At 46.6% G+C, this 18,470-nt stretch overlaps 1 protein-coding gene across 5 annotated transcripts in view; it reads right to left on the bottom strand.

The window, feature by feature from the left end:
- Positions 1 to 18,470, bottom strand: part of DAPK2 (death associated protein kinase 2) — a 111,086-nt gene that overhangs the window by 39,226 nt on the left and 53,390 nt on the right. For 4 of the 5 annotated variants that reach the window (XM_077747478.1, XM_077747443.1, XM_077747451.1 and 1 more), the window contains exons 2-3: positions 16,753 to 16,974; positions 7,450 to 7,588 (exon numbers count right to left, since the gene is read on the bottom strand). In XM_077747478.1, coding sequence (XP_077603604.1) covers positions 7,450 to 7,588; positions 16,753 to 16,974 — 361 coding nt within the window. Of the gene's footprint in view, positions 1 to 7,449; positions 7,589 to 12,221; positions 12,237 to 16,752; positions 16,975 to 18,470 lie in introns of those variants that run through there. The other variant, XM_077747461.1, reaches the window with a different exon arrangement.

Genomic DNA, 18,470 nt, shown 5'->3' with positions numbered 1-18,470 from the left:
CCCTCCCCATGTCACACAGCAAAGGTTAAGACTCAAATGCAGGCTCAACCCCCAATCCTCTCCTCTTTCTACTTCACCACGTGGCCTCCTGCTGTATCTTGTAAGAGTCATCTGGTTGGTTTAATGCTTCCCATTTCAAAGCATCTATATTTCAACTCTTTGAATGCTGGCTCTCTATAGCCTACTTTTTGGCACATTTTGTTCCTTGCCGCCACTATTTAGAAGTTCAGCATTCTGAGGTTCACTTCTCAAGCTGCCCTAGGGTGGCCTTGCAGTAGTCGAGAAAGCAGCCAGCATGTATTTCTAGGGCTCCGGGCTCACAGTCTGATGCATGGGTCCAAGATAAAGAGGCACAAGCTAAACTTTGCATCTGAGGAACAGGAAGCAGGGTCCACCCCTCAGAACACACCAAGAGGGTAAGGAAATCAGAAAAGGCTTGTATAAAAGTCTTGTACTTTCTACAGCAAAGTAAAATACTTTAGAGCACATGGGGGCTACTCAGGTTAATATGTAAAATTAAAAATAAAAAGCACAAGAGAACATTGTAAAAACAGTATAGTTACAAGTACCTAACACACACACACACACACGTGTGTGCACTTACACCCCATTCATAAAAAGCTGAAGAAAACACACCAAGTGTTAATAATGGTTGTTTTGGAATGGAAAGTCTGTGGGTAGCTTCCTTGTAAGTTTCTACATTTTTTATGAGTTATTACTTTTTATAGTAGCATAAAAGATCATCCTTCATCTTAAAAATGCTCTTAAATACAGAGAACAAGCTGAGGGTTGCTGGAGGGGTGTTGGGTTAGGGGATGGGCTAACCAGGCAAGGGGCATTAAGGAGGGCACTTGTGATGAGCACTGGATGTTATATATAAATGATTAATTACTCAATTCGATTCCTGAAATCATTATTACATTATATGTTAACTAACTTGGATTTAAATAAAAATTTAATGCTAATGGGTACCTTTGGGTCATCCCTTTCCCACATTCTTATCATTACCTCCAACTGGCATACTCTCTATACCCTGCCAGAATTTTCTTTCAAAATCAGAAATAGAATCTTGTTTATCCACCCATTAAAGATCTTCCACCAATTCTTATTAATTTTCTTAAGTGTGATAATGGTATTGTGGGCTGTAGGAGACTGACCATAGTCGGCTTACAGTCAGCCTATAGAAGTGCCAAGCATGAAGTGTCAGGATGGTTATAATCTCCTCTCAAACTATTCCAAAAATTTTAAAAATCACATATATATTTTTTATTTTAATTATTTAAAATATTTTTAATTCTAAGAGTCATATATATGTATATATAATATATACACATGTGTATGTGTCTGTGTGTAGATATACAGATATAAAAACTTTTATATAAGTAAAAATATTTTTTTTGGTTTTTTTAAAATTGTTTAAATGTTTCTTTAATTTTGAGAGAGAGAGAAAGAGAGACAGTGCAGGAGTGGGGGAGGGGCAGGGAGAGAGGGAGACACAGAATCTGAAGCAGCTTCCAGGCTCCAAGATGTCAGCACAGAGCCTGATGCAGGGCTCAAACCCACGAACTGTGAGGTCATCACCTGAGCCAAAGTCAGCCACTTAACGAACTGAGCCATGCAGGCACTCCTTTTTCTCTTTTCTTTTTTTTTTAACTTTTTTTTTTTAATATTTTTATTTATTTCTAGGAGAGAGAGAGACAGCGTGAGCAGGGGAGGGTCAGAGAGAGAGGGAGACACAGACTCTGAAACAGGCTCCAGGCTCTGAGCTGGCAGTCAGCACAGAGCCCAACGCAGGGCTCAAAGCCACGAACAGCGAGATCATGACCTAAGCGAAAGTCGGACGCTTCACCGACTAAGCCACCCAGGCGCCCCTCTCTTTTCTTTTTTAACAAGAGAAAGAGGTAAAGCAAATGTGGCCACATGTTGAATCTAGGGGGAAGGTATAATGGTGTCCCCTGTATTCTTCCAATTTCCTTAAATGTTTTGAAATGTTTTCATAATAAAAACATTTGAGGGAAAAAGCCTTCGATGCTGTGACTGCCTATACAGACTCTTTGGTCTGGCCTGTACCTTCACAATCTCTCCCTATCCTATCCTGACAGTTAAATCTCTGCCATGTCTTACCTTCACTTCATGCCACCAGGTTGTAGTATGGAAACAGTCTCATTCTTAGAAGTTCTCCTTTCAAATGTGTGTACATTGTATAGCAATTAATAAAGTATACACTTAAAAAATATGAGGATATTAGAAAGAAAAAACAATGTAACCAGATGAGAAATTAACTGTATGAAGGATAAATGTAGGACACAGTTCAGACCTTTGGAGTAATTAAATGTAAGAGGCATGGACCAAGGAAGTAAGAAGTCTGCATTGTCAGAATTTGGTGACTGAAAAGCTGGTAACACCCAGCTTGGCTTAGCATTTCCTCACTGGCTAAGTTCAAGCCCCAGCTCTGTCATTTAATACTTATGTGATCTTGGAGTACCTGGGTGACTCGGTCAGTTGAGCACCCAATTCTTGATTTGGGCTCAGGTCATGATCTCAGAGTTGTGAGATGGGGCTCCACATCCAGCTCTGCGCTGACAATGCAGAGCTTGCTGGAGATTCTCTCTTTCCCTCTCTGTCTCTGCCCCTCCCCACTCATGCCCACTCTCTCTCTCTCTCTAAAGAAGTAAAAAAAAACTTAAAAAAAAAACCAAACCTGTGTGATATTGGACAAGTTACTTAACCTCTCTGAATCTCAATTGCCTTGCATGTAAAAAGGTGACAATACCTATACCTCAATGGGTGCCATGAGAGTCAAGTGAGAGAACAAATGTGTAAGCATGCTGTATTATAGAAAGTGCCATGTACATTTATAGTATTATTGATATCATTCCCTATGAAAGCTAGACAAGCAAACCCCCTCATGTCATGAACATAAAAACAGCTCAAAGGATGATCAGGGCACAGAGGAATTTGGATTTTTTGAGTCCTTGTTCAGAAATTCACTCTTCCTTTCTACTATTTATATAAACTAAAAAGCCCCATAAGTGTTCCTGGCTTGCATATAATTGTATTCAATCCTCATGACTTGTTCTGTTGCTTAAAATACTAGTCAGACCCAAGGCCTACAATCTATTTTTGAATCCTCAAGTTGGGTCAGAATGTAGAGACACACCCATACTCAGAAGGGAAATTCCCAAATACAAAATACACACAAAAACCACACAAAACCGCCCTCAACAAGGCCTTTAATTGTGTTGGGATCACATGCCAGGGTAAGGTTCCTAGGTGGAACTGACCCCCATTTCCTGGGAATCCATCCTGCAAAAGGCATGTCTGAAGGCACATTGGGTACTCCCTGGTACTGAAGGGCAGGCAGCCCCAGTGTCCCTTCCATCCATATAAATGCAGGGCAACATCATCTACCTTTACCATCCCTACCTGACCACATCAAAGGGCCTTTCTGTGGTGAACTTACAGCACACACTGGCCTGGTATTCCCTCTGCTGAGGCAGGACGCTTACCCCTTGGAAATGGGCATTTGTTGGCAAGAGTCATGTTAGCTTTCACATCAGGTGGCCTCCCCGCCAAGTCTCACTGTGGCCATCTCCTAATAGACAGTGGGCCCGTGGAAGGCAGGTACCGTATCACATTGATGTTTGTCACTCTACTCCTGGGCATACTATATTCCCCTAATAAATGTTCACATCATTGCACTGACATCTGCCTGCAAACTCTTTTGCATTTTCCAGGTGACATGAAAGGGCCTTTGCCATCCCATGCATGCATTTGGTCTTAGTAAGATATTCATTCATTCATTTACTCATTCATTCAACACTATCTTGTCATGTGGCAAGCACAGTACTAGATACAAGCAGCAGAAAGTGACCGACAGTGATAGACACTCACAGCAGAAGACTGTACAAAGGGCAACAGAAGCATAAAGGCAAGTTCCTTCTTAGTTATGCATTGGGAGGTAGTAGGGAAGGGAAAGGCTTCCTAGAGGAAATGATGTGTCTGCTGGGCCTAGAAGGATGAGCAGGAAGGAAGTCCATGGACAGAGAAAGGAAGAATAACAGCTTCCGGGATGGGAACAGTGTGAACAGAGACGGAGAGAGGCCAGAACATGTATCTATCATCTTGTTGCCTGGGGCTAATGTTTTGGAGTGGGGAAAGGTGGTTGAGACCAGAATCAGGGCTAAGCAAGTGTAAGAAAGGCCTGAATGCCATGCTGAATGATGGCAATCATAGATTTCTGGGCAACAGCATGCCATGATTTGTTTTTACCAAGACTACTCATCTTACATTAATTTGTCCATTTATCTGCTTTCTGCCACAAGGCTGGGAGCATGTCTTAAGCAGAGACAGGGCTTCACCTCTCTAACACAGTGACTGAACATAGGAGGAGCTTATCATAGGAGGGTCCCAGGAGAAGTTAATATTCCAAAGACAGGTGAGAGCTGACCATCCTCCATCAGCTGCTCCTGCAAGGTGAGCATGGGGAACAGGTCATGGTAGGAGCATGGAGACAACATGGTGGCTGTGTTCATGGGGCAGCAAGGCCAGCCTGACTCACTTGGTAAGGAGTAACAGAATATAAGAGTTGAGAAAAGCAGAGGCACCTCACAGAGAATGCAAATCAGGAAGAAAACTGTATCCACATAAAATGAATTCTATGTGGTCGGAAATAACATAGAACCAAGAAGTCCCCTCTAAGCTACCAGCTGGACTTTTCTACATGACCCCCTCTAGCTGGTGGAAAGTTCCAGCCAGGGGCATGCCTACCCACATTCTGGCTCCAGGAAGCGTCTACCCAATCATGAGGTAATCCGGCTACTCATCACTTCCTGCAGTTGCTCAGCTGAGCCTGGGCCAAGGGACCCACAGATGGGGAGGGAGGGTCAGAAGGCTCAGAGCATGCACAACTCTAAGAATAGGAGGCCGAGATGGGGGTTAGCAGAACCACCCTACACACATCCAGGGGAAACCCAGGGACCATCTTCAGGTCATGGAAAGCATCCAGACTGAGCCCAAGAGCCAGACCTGCCCCAGCAGCATCCAATCTCAGCTCTCTGTTGGCCAATCGAGAATTGCACTAGCAGGATTGTTTTTCTAGGTTGGGTGCCCAACATACTGTAACAAGAGTTGTGTTTTCTTTTCCTCTCTTCTAGGAGGGGAAATAACAATACTAAGTACTATTACAGAGCACTATCTGGTACTCAGCACATAATGCTGCTTCTCTTTAACCCTTAACAACAACTGCACCAGGTATGGATTATTATTTGCACTGAAGCTGAAAGACTGAGCCTCAGTTGTATCCGGGTACATGGCAGGATGAAGATGAAACCCCAACCTGGCCACCTCCAAGACAGCACTCCCCACATCACAGCGAGCAGCCACACAAGCAAACTAAACAGCATGGACCTGCTTTAGTCATGGCACCTTCGGGATTACAACTCCTCCTATCTCTACCAGACCCTGTAGAGAAAAGACAAAGGAGCCCATTTTGAGGCCGGTCTCCTGGAGCCAGTAAAGACACAGAAAACAGTAAGTTAATTGTCCAAAGTACTGCCAGGAAGGAGACGCAAATGCAGTCCAGGTAGACTGTTGCTTGTTTGGCGTACTACCGCTCTGAGGTCCAAAGTGCCCCTCAGACCACACTCTCCTCGGTGACTCCAAGTTTTACCTCTGATTCTTGTGTAAAACTCTGCAAGGTGTCTTCTGCAGGGGGAATTCAAAATACTGCGACAATCAGCATCAGGAGTGAGGACCCCACTGGGATAATCATGGCAGGTCACCCCACAGGGCAGGGTAAGAGCTAGGGTGGGAGTTCATGGCAAGAACTGAGCCCATTGCCTGATGCAGTCACTGTGGGACCATAGGCACACTATGCACTCTCTGGGCCAGTCACCCCCCAGCCAGAACTTGGGTATCGTCCTGAACTCTGCCCTCTTCCTCATCCCCCACAGCTAATTAGGCCCCTAATCAATTCTCAGATCAATCTCTGTAATAGGTCTTCAATCTGTCTCCTCCATATATTAGTTTGGCACTTGCCACGTCTCACCTGGATTACTGCACTAGCCTCCCAGATGGCATCCCCCGCCCCAGCCCCCGCCAGCCTCCAGGTGTTCCCCATTCTATCCATCCTTCCAGCCAGAGGGTTTTTCCAAAACACACATCTCCCTGATCACCTGATCCCTGTATCCCTCAGGGTAAAGTTCAGTCTCTTTGGCTTTGCTCTCAAGCCCTTGTGTCTGCCTCCTGCTCTCCTCCTGGTTTATTCTTCAGCCATTTGGAACATTCACCCTCTGCCTGTACTTCCCTGAACGCATTGTGCTATTTCAGAACTATGTATGCTGCTAGTCTGTCTTCCTTGGAAGACACTTCTGCTTTGATAACCCCTGCCAGTTCTTCAAAATTCAACCCAAATATCACCTCTTCCAGGAAGCCCTCTCACATACTGCAGTCTGACTTAGATGCCCTCTCCTTTGAGCTCCCCAGCTCCTCTACACTTCCTTCTATCGCAGCAGAGTTGTTGATCTTTCTTTTCTGTCTCCTGTATGAAGTTTCCTAGAAAAGAGGAACTAAGCCCAAACAGGGCCTCAGTTGATTTTTGTATCTGTAGCGATACCTAGGCGCCTGGTACAATGCTTGAAACACAACAGGAATTTCTGGACAGAAAAGTGAGTGGGTCTTTACTCTAGTAAATAGGTCCCTCTTATCACAGGTTAGAGGATCTTTAAGCTTTGGGTGTCTGTAAAGGCTCATCAGCCTACTAAACTGGCTTAGTTACTACGGGAACTGATCCTTCTACTTGACCACACTCTTGCTTTATGAGGTCCTATGTGGTCAGAGTGAACTTTCTTGACCCTGAATACCAGTTACCACAAATGATCAGTGGACCACAGATGATCAGTGGCCACTGGGAGCAGTTTTGTGGCCGCAGCAGGGGATGGGAACAGGGAGAGCAGCCAGTGGCCTCTGGGCTCCAAGGCTGATGACCTCTGGGCCAAGGCTGCTGGAGGCTGTGCCTCTGGGGCCCAGAGAGCCAGCCAACCTCAGCAGTCCTTGCCTGAACGTTTCTACTTCTGCCTTCGCATGAGTTAGTTCTTGGTTACCGAAGAGTCCAGTCTTGTGAAATGTGTTTGGTTTCAAGTTTCCTGTTGTTGGTCTAGTATTTAAAAACTATACCCCACCTGCTCCCTGAGAGAGATGAGGTGCCTGTGGTCTGAGCAAGAAGCTTCTTGTAGTCAGTCCCTATGTGAAGAAAGCCTGATATGTGAAATGAAAGTGAGGAGAGGGATACTTTATATGGAATCATTTCTTTCCTAGGAGCTCAGAGTTTTCCACAGCCAGAGAAGGCAGGAGGGCCAAACAGGCACTGAGCCTTTTCTGGCAGTGACATCAATAGGGACTGGGCTTGTTCTTCCTAAAATTACTCTCCTCCCTCACCCCCTCACTGACCTTGAGATCAAAGTGAGCAATTTTCTTGGCATGAAGGTAGTTCACACCGTCCAGGATCTGCTTGATGAAGCTGGTCGCCTCCTCCTCACTCAGCGACTCCTTCTGGGCCAGGAAGTCGAAGAGCTCTCCTCCCGACACTCTGCAAGACACCGGTGTGGGGTGGGGCCCAGGCCCAATCAGACCTAGGTGTCAGGAGGCCAGGCCAAAGGGTGCAGCTCCTGAACCTGACCCCCACCACCTGGATGTATGGCAGGATGTATGGCTTTGTCCAGCCAGCACCAGGGACTGACTTTGCTTCTATTCACTTGTGTTCTTTCCTTTGGATACCAAGGGTAGGAGCCTTGGTTCTTAAGGCATTACCAGAAGGGCCTCTGGTTACCCTGGCTGCTACCACTCCCTGGCCCCCATGACTGAGGTGGCAGAGGACAGAAACAAATACTGTGGTATGACAAAGAACATATGTTGGGCCAAAAGCTGGACACCTAGGTTCCAGTCCAGCCCTGCCATTGACCTTGGACAAATCATATCCTCCTCTCCAGGCAGACCTCAGTTTCCCTATCTGCAAAATGAGCAGATGGAGTAAGATGGCTCCTAGAGCACTTTCTTGGACTTTATAAAAGATGGCCTCTTCAGAGCTCAAGAGAATCTAGGCATGGTCCCTAACTGAAATGTAGAGACCTATCTAAAAGCCCCAAAATTCTGCTTTTGTCCTCATTCTCCACACTTTTGCACCTTATGGTAGATATGGCAGGAATGGAGACCCACAGAGCAGAACAACCTCTCCTATAAATACTAGTTTGCAGTTTTATCTGGATGAGGGATTTAGGGTTGCCAGGTAAAATACGGGATTTTTATTTGCTGAATCTGGCAACCCTACCGGGCTTGTCTGTCCTCTGACAGACGCTGAGGTATTCAGCCAGGATGTGCTTCTCAGGGGCTGGGTCAGAGCCAAGGGTCATCCCAGGGAAAAATCTTGGGAAGGGATCTGGGCCAAGGGGGTCCAAGAACTCAAGATCACCTGGAGAAAATGCAGATCTCAGGTCCTACCACAGACCCTACCAAATCAGATTCTCTAGCCCCAAAGCTTTGGAACCCATATTTTTACAACTATGACATATTATTAGCAATTAATATTTGTTGAATACTTACTCTGTGCATAATGTGTGCTTTATGCACATTAACTCATTTAACCATCACAATACCTTATGAGCTAAGTACCAGTATTTTCCTATTTCACAGTTTAATGAACAGAGGCTCCATGAGGTTAAGTGACTTGCCCCAGGTCATGGAGCTAGCAAGTGGCAGTCAGGATTCAAACCTAGGAAGAATGACTTTCAACCACTATATCATACTGAGTGTCCTCAGAGGATGATTATATGGCCAGACTGGCCTCTGTCCCATTTTTGGGAATCACTCACTCCCTGCCATCTAGTTCGTCCTAAACAGCAGCAAAACTTCCTTTTCTCCTTTCTTTAAAAATGCCCAGATGCACCCATGGACCCACTAATCAATCTCAGCATCCTGAGAAACAGAACAACTGGACATGATGTGGTGCAACAGGAAGTACACAGCAACACCTATGAAGTGTCACACACCTATATCTGCTTAAGCCTCTTGCTTAGTGCTCCTCAACAGAACTTTCGGCAGTGATGGAAATGTCCTCTCTGAACACAGTCCAATAGAGCAGCCACTAGTCACACGTGGCTACTGAGCATTTGAAATACAGCTAGTGCTGGGGCACCTGGGTGGCTTAGTCGGTTGAGCGTCCGACTTTCGCTTAGGTCGTGATCTCGCGGTTCGTGGGTTCGAGCCCCGCGTCGGGCTCTGTGCTGACTGCCAGCTCAGAGCCTGGAGCCTGTTTCAGTCTGTGACTCCCTCTCTCTCTGAACCTCCCCTGCTCACGCTGCGTCTCTCTCTCTCTAGAAATAAAAAAAAAAAAAAAGAAAAAAAAAGAAATACAGCTAGTGCAACCAGGAATTGAATTTTAAATTTTATCACACTTGAAGTCATTTTAATTCAAAAACTGAAATGGTGTGAAATATTTTCCTGTAAACACAGCTTTGTTATTTTGATAGGATTGTATTTCACTCTAACCACTGCATTGAGCATGAACTAAATGTGCTATAAGTGTAAGATACACATTGGGTTTTGAAGACGGAATATGGAAAAAAGAATGTAAAATATCTCATTAATGATTTTATATTGGTTACATGTTAAAATAATAATGTTTTGTATATATTGGATTGAATAAAAATATTAAAATTAATTCACCTATTTCTTCTCACTTCTTATTCAATGCAGCTACTAGAAAATCTAAAATTGGGGCGCCTGGGTGGCTCAGTAGGTTAAGCATCCGACTTCAGCTCAGGTCATGATCTCATGGTTGGTGGGTTCGAACCCCACATTGGGCTCTGTGCTGATAGCTCAGAGCCTGAGGCCTGTTTCAGATTCTGTGTCTCCTTCGCTCTCTGCCCCTCCCCCACTTACACTCTGTCTCTCTGTCTCAAAAATAAACATTAAAAAAAAAATTTTTTAAAGGATCTAAAATTGAATATATGGTTCATATTATGTTTCTATTGAACAATGCCAATATAGAGGGTATCTCATTTAGATCTATTAGTTTACAGGAAACACAAGACATAGAGGAAGAAGTTAACTAACAGCATGAGGAAGGAATAAGTCAAATCCAGACTGTGAGACAATCAATGGGACAAATGACCTGGTTTTTCCAACAAATCAATGGCATCAAAAAAGAAGGGGAAGGAGAACAGCTAAAGGAGAAATGAGACAGAAGAAGCAGAAGAACCAGATGCAGTATGTGGACCTCATCTGGGTGCTAATTCAAATAAAACAACTGTGAAAGGTATCTTTGGGTTGGGGGACCTGGGTGGCTCAGTCGGTTGAGCGTTCAACCCTTGATTTCAACTCAGGTCATGATCTCATGGTTAGTGGGTTCAAGCCCCACATCAGGCTATGTGCTGACAGCATGAAGCCTGCCTGGGATTCTCTCTCTCCTTCTCTCATCCTTCCCCACTTTCTCATAAAATAAATAAATAAACTTAAAAAAAAAAAGATATCTTTGGGTCTATCAGAAAATATCACTCCAGACTGAAGTATAGACAGCCTTGGTGGTCCTGAGGCCTGGCTGGATGATTCTGTCAGGTGTAATGAATACATGATGGCCATGTTTTTAAAAACTATCATCAGTTAGAGATGCACACTAGAGTATTTATATGTCAAGTGACATGGTCTCTGAGATTTGCTTTAAAATATTCCAGCAAGCAAACAAACAGTTTAAGTGGGGGCAGGTGGGAGAGTAGAAGTTTTCTATAAAACAAGATTGGCAAAATGTTGATAAGTTGAAGCTGGATGATGGGCCTAGGAGGCTGCCTTACATTATTCTCCCCCCTTTTGCATAAGTTTGAAATCCACTATAATAAATGAACAGGAAAGTTCTAGGGGAAGACTTCATGATTGCCTCAGCTGCCCTCCCACATAATGACCATCATCACCTGGAAGTTCTTCCATAACAGATAGAAAACCAAGGCCCATAGGAGGGGAAGTAGCCATGCAAGTTCTCCTAGTAAGGGAGCATGCAGTCAAGGCCACGTCCAGGCCCCAGCCACAGTCCAACACTGTCTTCTCAGACTAATGTGTGACTGGAGATGAGCTGCCATAACTCTCTCAGCAAGGTCTCTCAGGAGCAGGTGGTAATGGGAATGTCTACCTGTTCACCTTGCTCTAAAGAGCAAGTGAGTTGGTGCCTTAAGGAAGGCACTCAGCACAGTGACCGGCATCTGACCGCGTCCCATCAGCAGGGACTTCTGCCGTGATGTTATTATTTGCTTATCACACGTGGTTAGTACGGGCTTAAGTGGTGACAGAAGGTGCTGAGAATGCAGCGAGGCTTGGGTAGGGTCTGGAAGCAGGGAGCAAGGGGATGAGACAGGTGTGACAGGCAGGCATCTCTCTGCAAAGGCACAGAGGTGGGGGCAAGCAAAAGGCATGTATGTGGCACTGGACAGCTTTGGAGGGGAGCTGCAGACCTGCTGGCACACTGGTTCTGCCCCTGACTGCCAAGTCACTTTCCACCTCAGTCTTCCTCATCTGTCAAATGGGGTTGAAAATGTCTCCCTTTAGTAGACAGACAAATGCCAGGAGCCTCTGTTCCTGCTGGGGTGTGAGTGTCTCAAGGGCAGGAGCCGGAAATCAGATACTCATCCTCATGGCTAGTGTCGACCACTCAGCATTGTGATAGATGCTGAGTAAATATTTAGAGACAGTGGGGCGGGGTGGTGGTAAAGGGGTGAAGAGAGTGAGGTGAGATGGCGCAGGGGGGCATATTGTCTGCAAGAACCACAGTGCCCCTCTACTCAGTCAGCTGGGTGCCGTCGAAAGTGTCTGCCTTGGTGCTGGGGATGAGCCTTGTGCACTATTTTTCCATGTGCCTCATGCATGAGGCCATCCTCTGCCTCACCCCCACCTGGGCAGGTGCTGGAATCTGAACTCCTCGCAGATGCTAAAGAGTAACTCTGCAGACTCTTCTGGTCTGCTCTGCAGAACCAGGCCAAAGGGCCAGGATGGTAGTCCCAATCCTTCCCTAACACAGACCCACCCTTCCCCTTGGGGTGTGGCACATGAGTCCCAAGGCCTAGCTTTTCTTCTTGCAAAACAGGAATGAGGAAAAAGCCCTGGGAGGGGAGGATCTTGCTGTAGAGTTGGACACGTGCTATGAGACCCTCGATGAAGTCCCAGAAGTAAATACCACGCACCGTACTGTCATGAGGTGCAGCAGTGGCAGAAGAGTGCTTGATTCCGAGTTTGAGTTGGCCGCCGGCGCAATGGGCTTTCCCAAGCATTCTCTCACTTGAGACTCATATCCACCCAGAGGGTAGATGGCACTTCTGTCCTGACCTTACAAATGAGGAAACTGAGGCCCCAAGAGAGCAAAGTGACTTGCCCAGGGTCACAGAGTAAGTCATAGAACCAGGATTTACAGCCAGATCTTCTCGGCCCTAGTCCATTGTGTGTTCTTCTCACCACATTGTCTCCATATTATAAAGTTTGAGTGGGTGACAAAAGGGAAGCTCAAAGCCACCGCAAGTACTGGGCAGTCCTCTGACATCTCTGCTGAGCTGCATTTGAGCCCTCATCACACAGGGTATTGTTACCTGTCTGTCTCTCTCCCCAGCTAGGTTATCTTTGTGTCCACAGCACCTTGTGAAACAAAGACATTCAGTAGAAGGTGGGTGAATAAAAGAACAAAGGAAAAGAAAACATTAAAATATCAACATGAGATAGAATATTCTATATCATATAAAAGTGAAGCCTTGGCATCTGCAAGAGACCAGTCCAGACCTGCTCAAATCCACAGGGCCCCCTCTGAAACACAGGACCCAGCCTGGCCCTTGTTTTCTGTACTTCCAGCCCCCGCTGGGTCCTGTGAGGCTGTGGCCTCGGGCACACCCTACCCTTCCTACCTTAAATAGAATGCTGCATAAGTGTAAAAGAATCTCATGATAATGTGGACGTGTTCTGTCACCCAATGCCACTGATGTGAAGGCCCAGGCTGGCTGACGACTTTAGGAGATAGTAACCAGGCATTTTGTTTGAAAGTGTGATCTGAGCAGGAGGCTGGGTGAGGTATGGTCTCCTTTGGATACCAGCCACGGGGGCCCTTAGAATCTCCCCCAGAGGCTTAGAAAGGTGGGAGACTGGTAAGCTCACTGGGGTAAACGTCCAAGTCTGGACTCCCTGACTGGGGACACTCACATCAATGCTCAGGCAGGTCTCCTCTAGGTTTTGTTCATTTTTCCTCTAACATAATTTTCCCCAAGGGTTTCTCCTCCCTGAAGCCATTCCCCATTTCCTCCCAAACTTCTCTCCTCTCACAACCCAAACCTCTTCAGCTTAAAGATGGAAAGCAAAACCCAATAGTCTAGTTCTGCTCTCTTCTCAGCATCTCCGGGATCAGTCCCCTTCCTGCTAAGCTGACCTTTGCCGCCTTCCTCCCCACAGGTTGGTCTGCTTGCTAGAAAAGCTTTTCAGATGCGCTTTTGAGGATGTGTGCTGAAATGACCTGTGTAGATAGTGACTCAGGAAGGACACTGCCAGGGCCACTTGGGCCCAGGAAGCTGCACTCAATTTAGAGCACTGGGAAGTACTGCTGGCCCCTTGGGGTGATCTGCCAGGCCGTTCTCTGGTATGCAACCACCCGGGTATCGCTTTCCATTAGCTGGGAGTCCAGGAGGCCCCAGAGAGGTCAGAGCCTGGATGGGAGGCCTGTCTAACGCCCCGCCGCCCCCCTCACCCCCCCGGGGCTGACTTACATTTCCCAGAGGAAGCTCCACATATGATATGAATTAATCTACTGAGATTTTGAAAATATTTTTTATGCAATACGAAAGTCAACTTATATGGGAAAACCAAGCACTTCCCATCCTTGCCTTCAACAGCCCTGACCAGAGGCAGCTGGTGCTAAGGAGGTCATGGATGGAGTAATGACAGTTGAAAGAGACTTAAATCAAGGCTGAGCATGTCCTCTGAGTACCAGTCACTTGAGCAGAAAGCCTGTACCAGACAACAGTTGCTGAGAGGGACAGTGGGATTGGGGTAGACCCACCCACAAAACCTGCAATTTCAACTGAACAAGGAGGGCACTAGTACACTTGTTTAAACATTGGGTAAACCCACTAACCTGCTAGGGCACCAGGAGGACCAGGCAGCCACAGGCTGCTGATCAGCCCAACAGAGGTCACCAAGTCCAAACACAGAAGCCCATGAAAAGCCCTTCTGTCTCAGGAGGTCCTCCCTGGGACACCCTGGTCACACATGGTTCCCGCACCATTGCTAGCCTTAGCAATGCCCAGTGCTCCATAGTCAGGCACCCCGAGAGCAGTGAAACAATGAAAATAAAAGAGGTGACAGAGAAACTATGAATAGACAGAACTGAGCAAGGACAGCAGCTCGAGCAAGTCATACTGGGAGCTCCAGTGTGACAACTGATGGTACGGATGGTGACAGCTCCCTGGAAGAGGACACATAACTGTTGCTGACCATGAACCCTGCTGAGAGAAACAGGGACATCTCAAGAGCATCCCAGACCCCAACTCCCAGGGTTCTGCAAACCAGGAGAAGCAAGCAATTTCTCCAGCAATTAAAGAATAGAACACTTTAATCTTATAAGAATAAAAATGACAACCACGAATCATTTAATAACTATAAAGGCGAACAAATAATGAATTCTGTTTTAGAACAAATGGCCCAGGGCTGGCAAGGCTGCAGGCAAATTGGAAAAAGCTCCTATATTGTAGGTCCTACCAGTTCACTAATATCGTCCCATGAAAGTGAGGCTATCAAGAGCCCTACAAATGTCAGCCTAGTCATCCCCTTCCTGGGGACTGACCTGAAAGGACTAATTCAAAAGAAAAGTGGGAATTTATGAGAAGGAAGTTGTTTTTTGGCATTGAAATGTGTAATGGTTAAAAGCTGGAAAGTCAAAACCAAATAGCCAATGATAGGGATATATGAGAATGTAATTCAATGAAACATGATACAGTCAGTTAAAGGAAAAAAAAAAACTATTTGTGAAATTATGCTGAAGGGGAAAAGTAGAGCAAGAAATTGTGCAAGTACAATGACTGTATACAGATAGATAAAGGCCGAGAGGAACCACAGAAAAACATAAATAGCTATGTTTGGCTGGTAGGATTGTAAATGTAATTTCTTTTCAGTTGCTGCAAAGTTTTTAAAGCAGTGGCCTAGCCTCCCCAGCGGAGGTGGGCTCGTCACTCTCTGCTGGGAACAGTGTACCAACTGTTGACCCTTAGCCCTGCGGCATGCCACACCTTGGGCTGTCCACATGGCCGACCACACCTGTGGGATGCCCCCAGGCTTGCTGAGTCAGACAGCAGCATATGCCAACTAGTCCAACCAGCTGAGAGGTCTATGGGAGAGACACGGGGGACGCTGGAGTGAGAAAGGAATAGCACGGGCGAGTCTCTGCATTTAAACAGTGAGATGGATAATTTAAGCATCAATGCAAGAGTATGCAAATGCCCATCTGCTCCATAAATCTACATCCTGGTAACGCGAGGGCTTAGTTCTCAAATTAGAATGACTTCAAATGTCAGCTGGTCCACCCAACTTGTGGGCAGGTTAAGGATGGCTGCCACACTTACGGATGGGAGCTGAAGCTCAGAGGAGTGAGGTGTCTTGCCCAAGGTCACAAAGTCAGGGACTGCTGAAACAAATGCTACCACCCCTCTGCGACGAGCAGATGCATACATGCCCACGAGGCTCAGAACATTCCCAACACCAGGTCGTGCTGCTTGATTGCACACAGCCATTGTGACTTGTGCCACAATCCAACTCTAACTCTGTTGTCTGGCAGGGCCCCGTCTCCCCATTCCATGGAGACACCTCCAGGAGGAACACAAGGTGGCCAATCCCTGGAGTCTTGGTGTCAGACTATGACGTCTTCCCCCATTTGGCCAGCATAATGCCATTTCATCTCATGCTCATAGCTGTCTGCATAAACAGTGTGGACTCAAGCCCCTCCTCTTCCTGGCTATAGGGCCTTATAAGAGATCTGGCCTCTCAGTGTTCCTGTCTGTAAAATGGGGATAATAAGAGCTTCCATGTGATAAGATTTTTATGAAGATTAAATAAGATAATAAAAGTGCTCAATACAGTGAATAACAAGTAACCCCTCCGTGTTAGTAGGACACTTCCTTCAATAGTCTGTGAGGACTGAACAGGATAAATGTGAAGCACCTGACAAATGGTTGGCTTATACTAGGGCTCTCTAAATAATAGCTATTATGATGATAAGGCATCAAACAGCACAAATGTGAAGATTTTTTTCCCAGGAAAGGGCTGGAGAAGGGCTTTGCAGAGCCCGAAGGATGTTTGTTCCTCTCCTCCTCATAAAGAAGATCCCCTCCCAGACAGCCTCTCCTACTACCTTCTTCCACCCTGCCCCCACCATCCTCCCTCAGGCTCCCCAGCCAGGAAATGACCCAGGGAGCAGCCATCACCTCCCTTTTATCCCCAGGGTCCAATGAAAGCCAGACTAGACCCTAGCCCTTTGTCCTTGATGCTTAGCAAACCCGCCCACCTTTGGCCCAAGTTCAGGAGGACGAGGGGGGTGGTGACCAAGGGAAACCACCCACCATTGACTTCATCTTCTCTGGGCCGAGTTCATTAGGTCTGGTTGCTGCCACTCTTGGGGACCTGCAGCTGGAGCATCCAGCACCCTACCTGCCTCTCCTGCCCCCCCATGGGTCCCGAACACCCACTCACAGCTCGAGGATGAGCACCACGTCGGTTCGGTTCTCAAAGACGTCGTGCAGCGTGATGACGTTGGGGTGCAGCACCTGCCGCAGGATGCTCACCTCCCGCTCAATCTCCTCCCGGGACACGCCCCGCCGGCTGGCCGGGCTCTGCCGCTTTTTGATGAATTTGGCCGCGTACTCCAGCCCCGTGCTCTTCTCTCGGCACTTCTTCACAATGGCAAACTGGCCGCTGTGGGCACACAGACCAGCACAATCAGGATGTTACTGTGTCCATCAAGGAAGTGAACAGCTGTCAGCTCCCAGGCCACACTAATTCAGAGTCATCCTGCCAGGATAGGACAAATTATGTCACCAGCCTGCATCCTCACCTGCCAGTTACCAGTGACTGAGATGGGGCAGGTACTGGACTTCCCTTCTGTTCATAGGAGTCCTTTGCTTTTAGTAGGAATGAATGCTCGTATTGTCATTCCCAGTGTACAGAGGTGAACACTGAGGCCCTGAACAGTTTCCTATTTGATCAGGATGACATAGCCTCATTGTTCTTAAGTCTCAGTTAGAACCCGAGTCCAGGGTCCTCTAGATAAAATCACAATGTCCAGAGGCTTATACTATGTAATGTAAAGATTAACAAGGAAAAACATAAATATTGGCATGGTCAGAATGTTAATGGTAACAGTTACTCAATTTGACTCTGTCTTATCTGGATACAGGTATAAATTCATCCATTTATAATTGTGATATCTCTGTATTCTCATGTTTGTACTTTTGCTCCCAACCTCCTCGCAACAAATAAAACCTCAATGACCTGAGCAAAGCAGGTCGTCAGTAAGGGGACAGAGCAAATGAGAGTGATGCACTTAATGTAAAGACAAGGCCAGAGGATATGCTGGCTGGGTTGGTGGGATGCTGGAGGAGGTGGGGGTGGCTGGAGGCAGCCTCACACTGTTAATAACCATAAGGGGGAGTTCATCATAGCGAGAGGGCTGATGGGACCACAGAGTTGTAAACTGTTAGAAAACTGAGGGACAGGAGAGGTCAAGTGACAAGTGGGAGGTCATCACAGAGTTAATGGCTAACCCACGTGCCCAGACCACTGTCCACAAAGCCACTAAGTAGGTACAGAAGTCAAGAATACGCTGAGTGCCCTTCAGGTTTGGGCCTGGAAATGCTTCACTCTGGGGACCAATACAGCAACCATGAAATGGTGTCCATGCCAGTGGCAGGTGGCCCTAAGCCGGCTTCTCTGAGTGCTCCAAGGACAGCCCACTCCACGGGGAGGGAAGCAGCCTTCTGTTCACCATCTCAGTTCAGGTGGTCAGGGTGGGTGGGCAGCTCTAAGTGCCTGGAGACTGCCCAGTGGGAACCCCTCCTGGGGTCCTCCTATTCCCCTTCCATCATTTCCACAAGTGTCCCATGTTTTCGCACCCACAATACCCACTGCTAAGACAGAACTCAGAAAGTTTTCAGGTTCAGCTTAATGGCTTAACAAGGGACACCATACTCCACACTTAGGATGTACTGTCTTAGTGGCTCTGGGGTAATTACACACAATGAAATTCTCGGGATATTTTCCTCAACTTCAGAAAATAGCATCACATCTGAACCACACTATTCCTAGAATAATTCTCAGTGAGACAGTCTTCAAAATAAACCTAAGTGACAAAAAAAAGTCAAGTAGAGCAAGCAAGGAATAGATATGCCAACACTTAAATAGCATTCTACTGG

Source organism: Crocuta crocuta, unplaced genomic scaffold, assembly GCF_008692635.1.
Source record: "Crocuta crocuta isolate KB4526 unplaced genomic scaffold, BGI_CrCroc_1.0 scaffold130, whole genome shotgun sequence".
Lineage (NCBI taxonomy): Eukaryota > Metazoa > Chordata > Mammalia > Carnivora > Hyaenidae > Crocuta > Crocuta crocuta.
The sequence above is the reverse complement of the archived record's forward strand: the minus strand, read 5'-3'. Positions and strand labels throughout refer to the sequence as shown.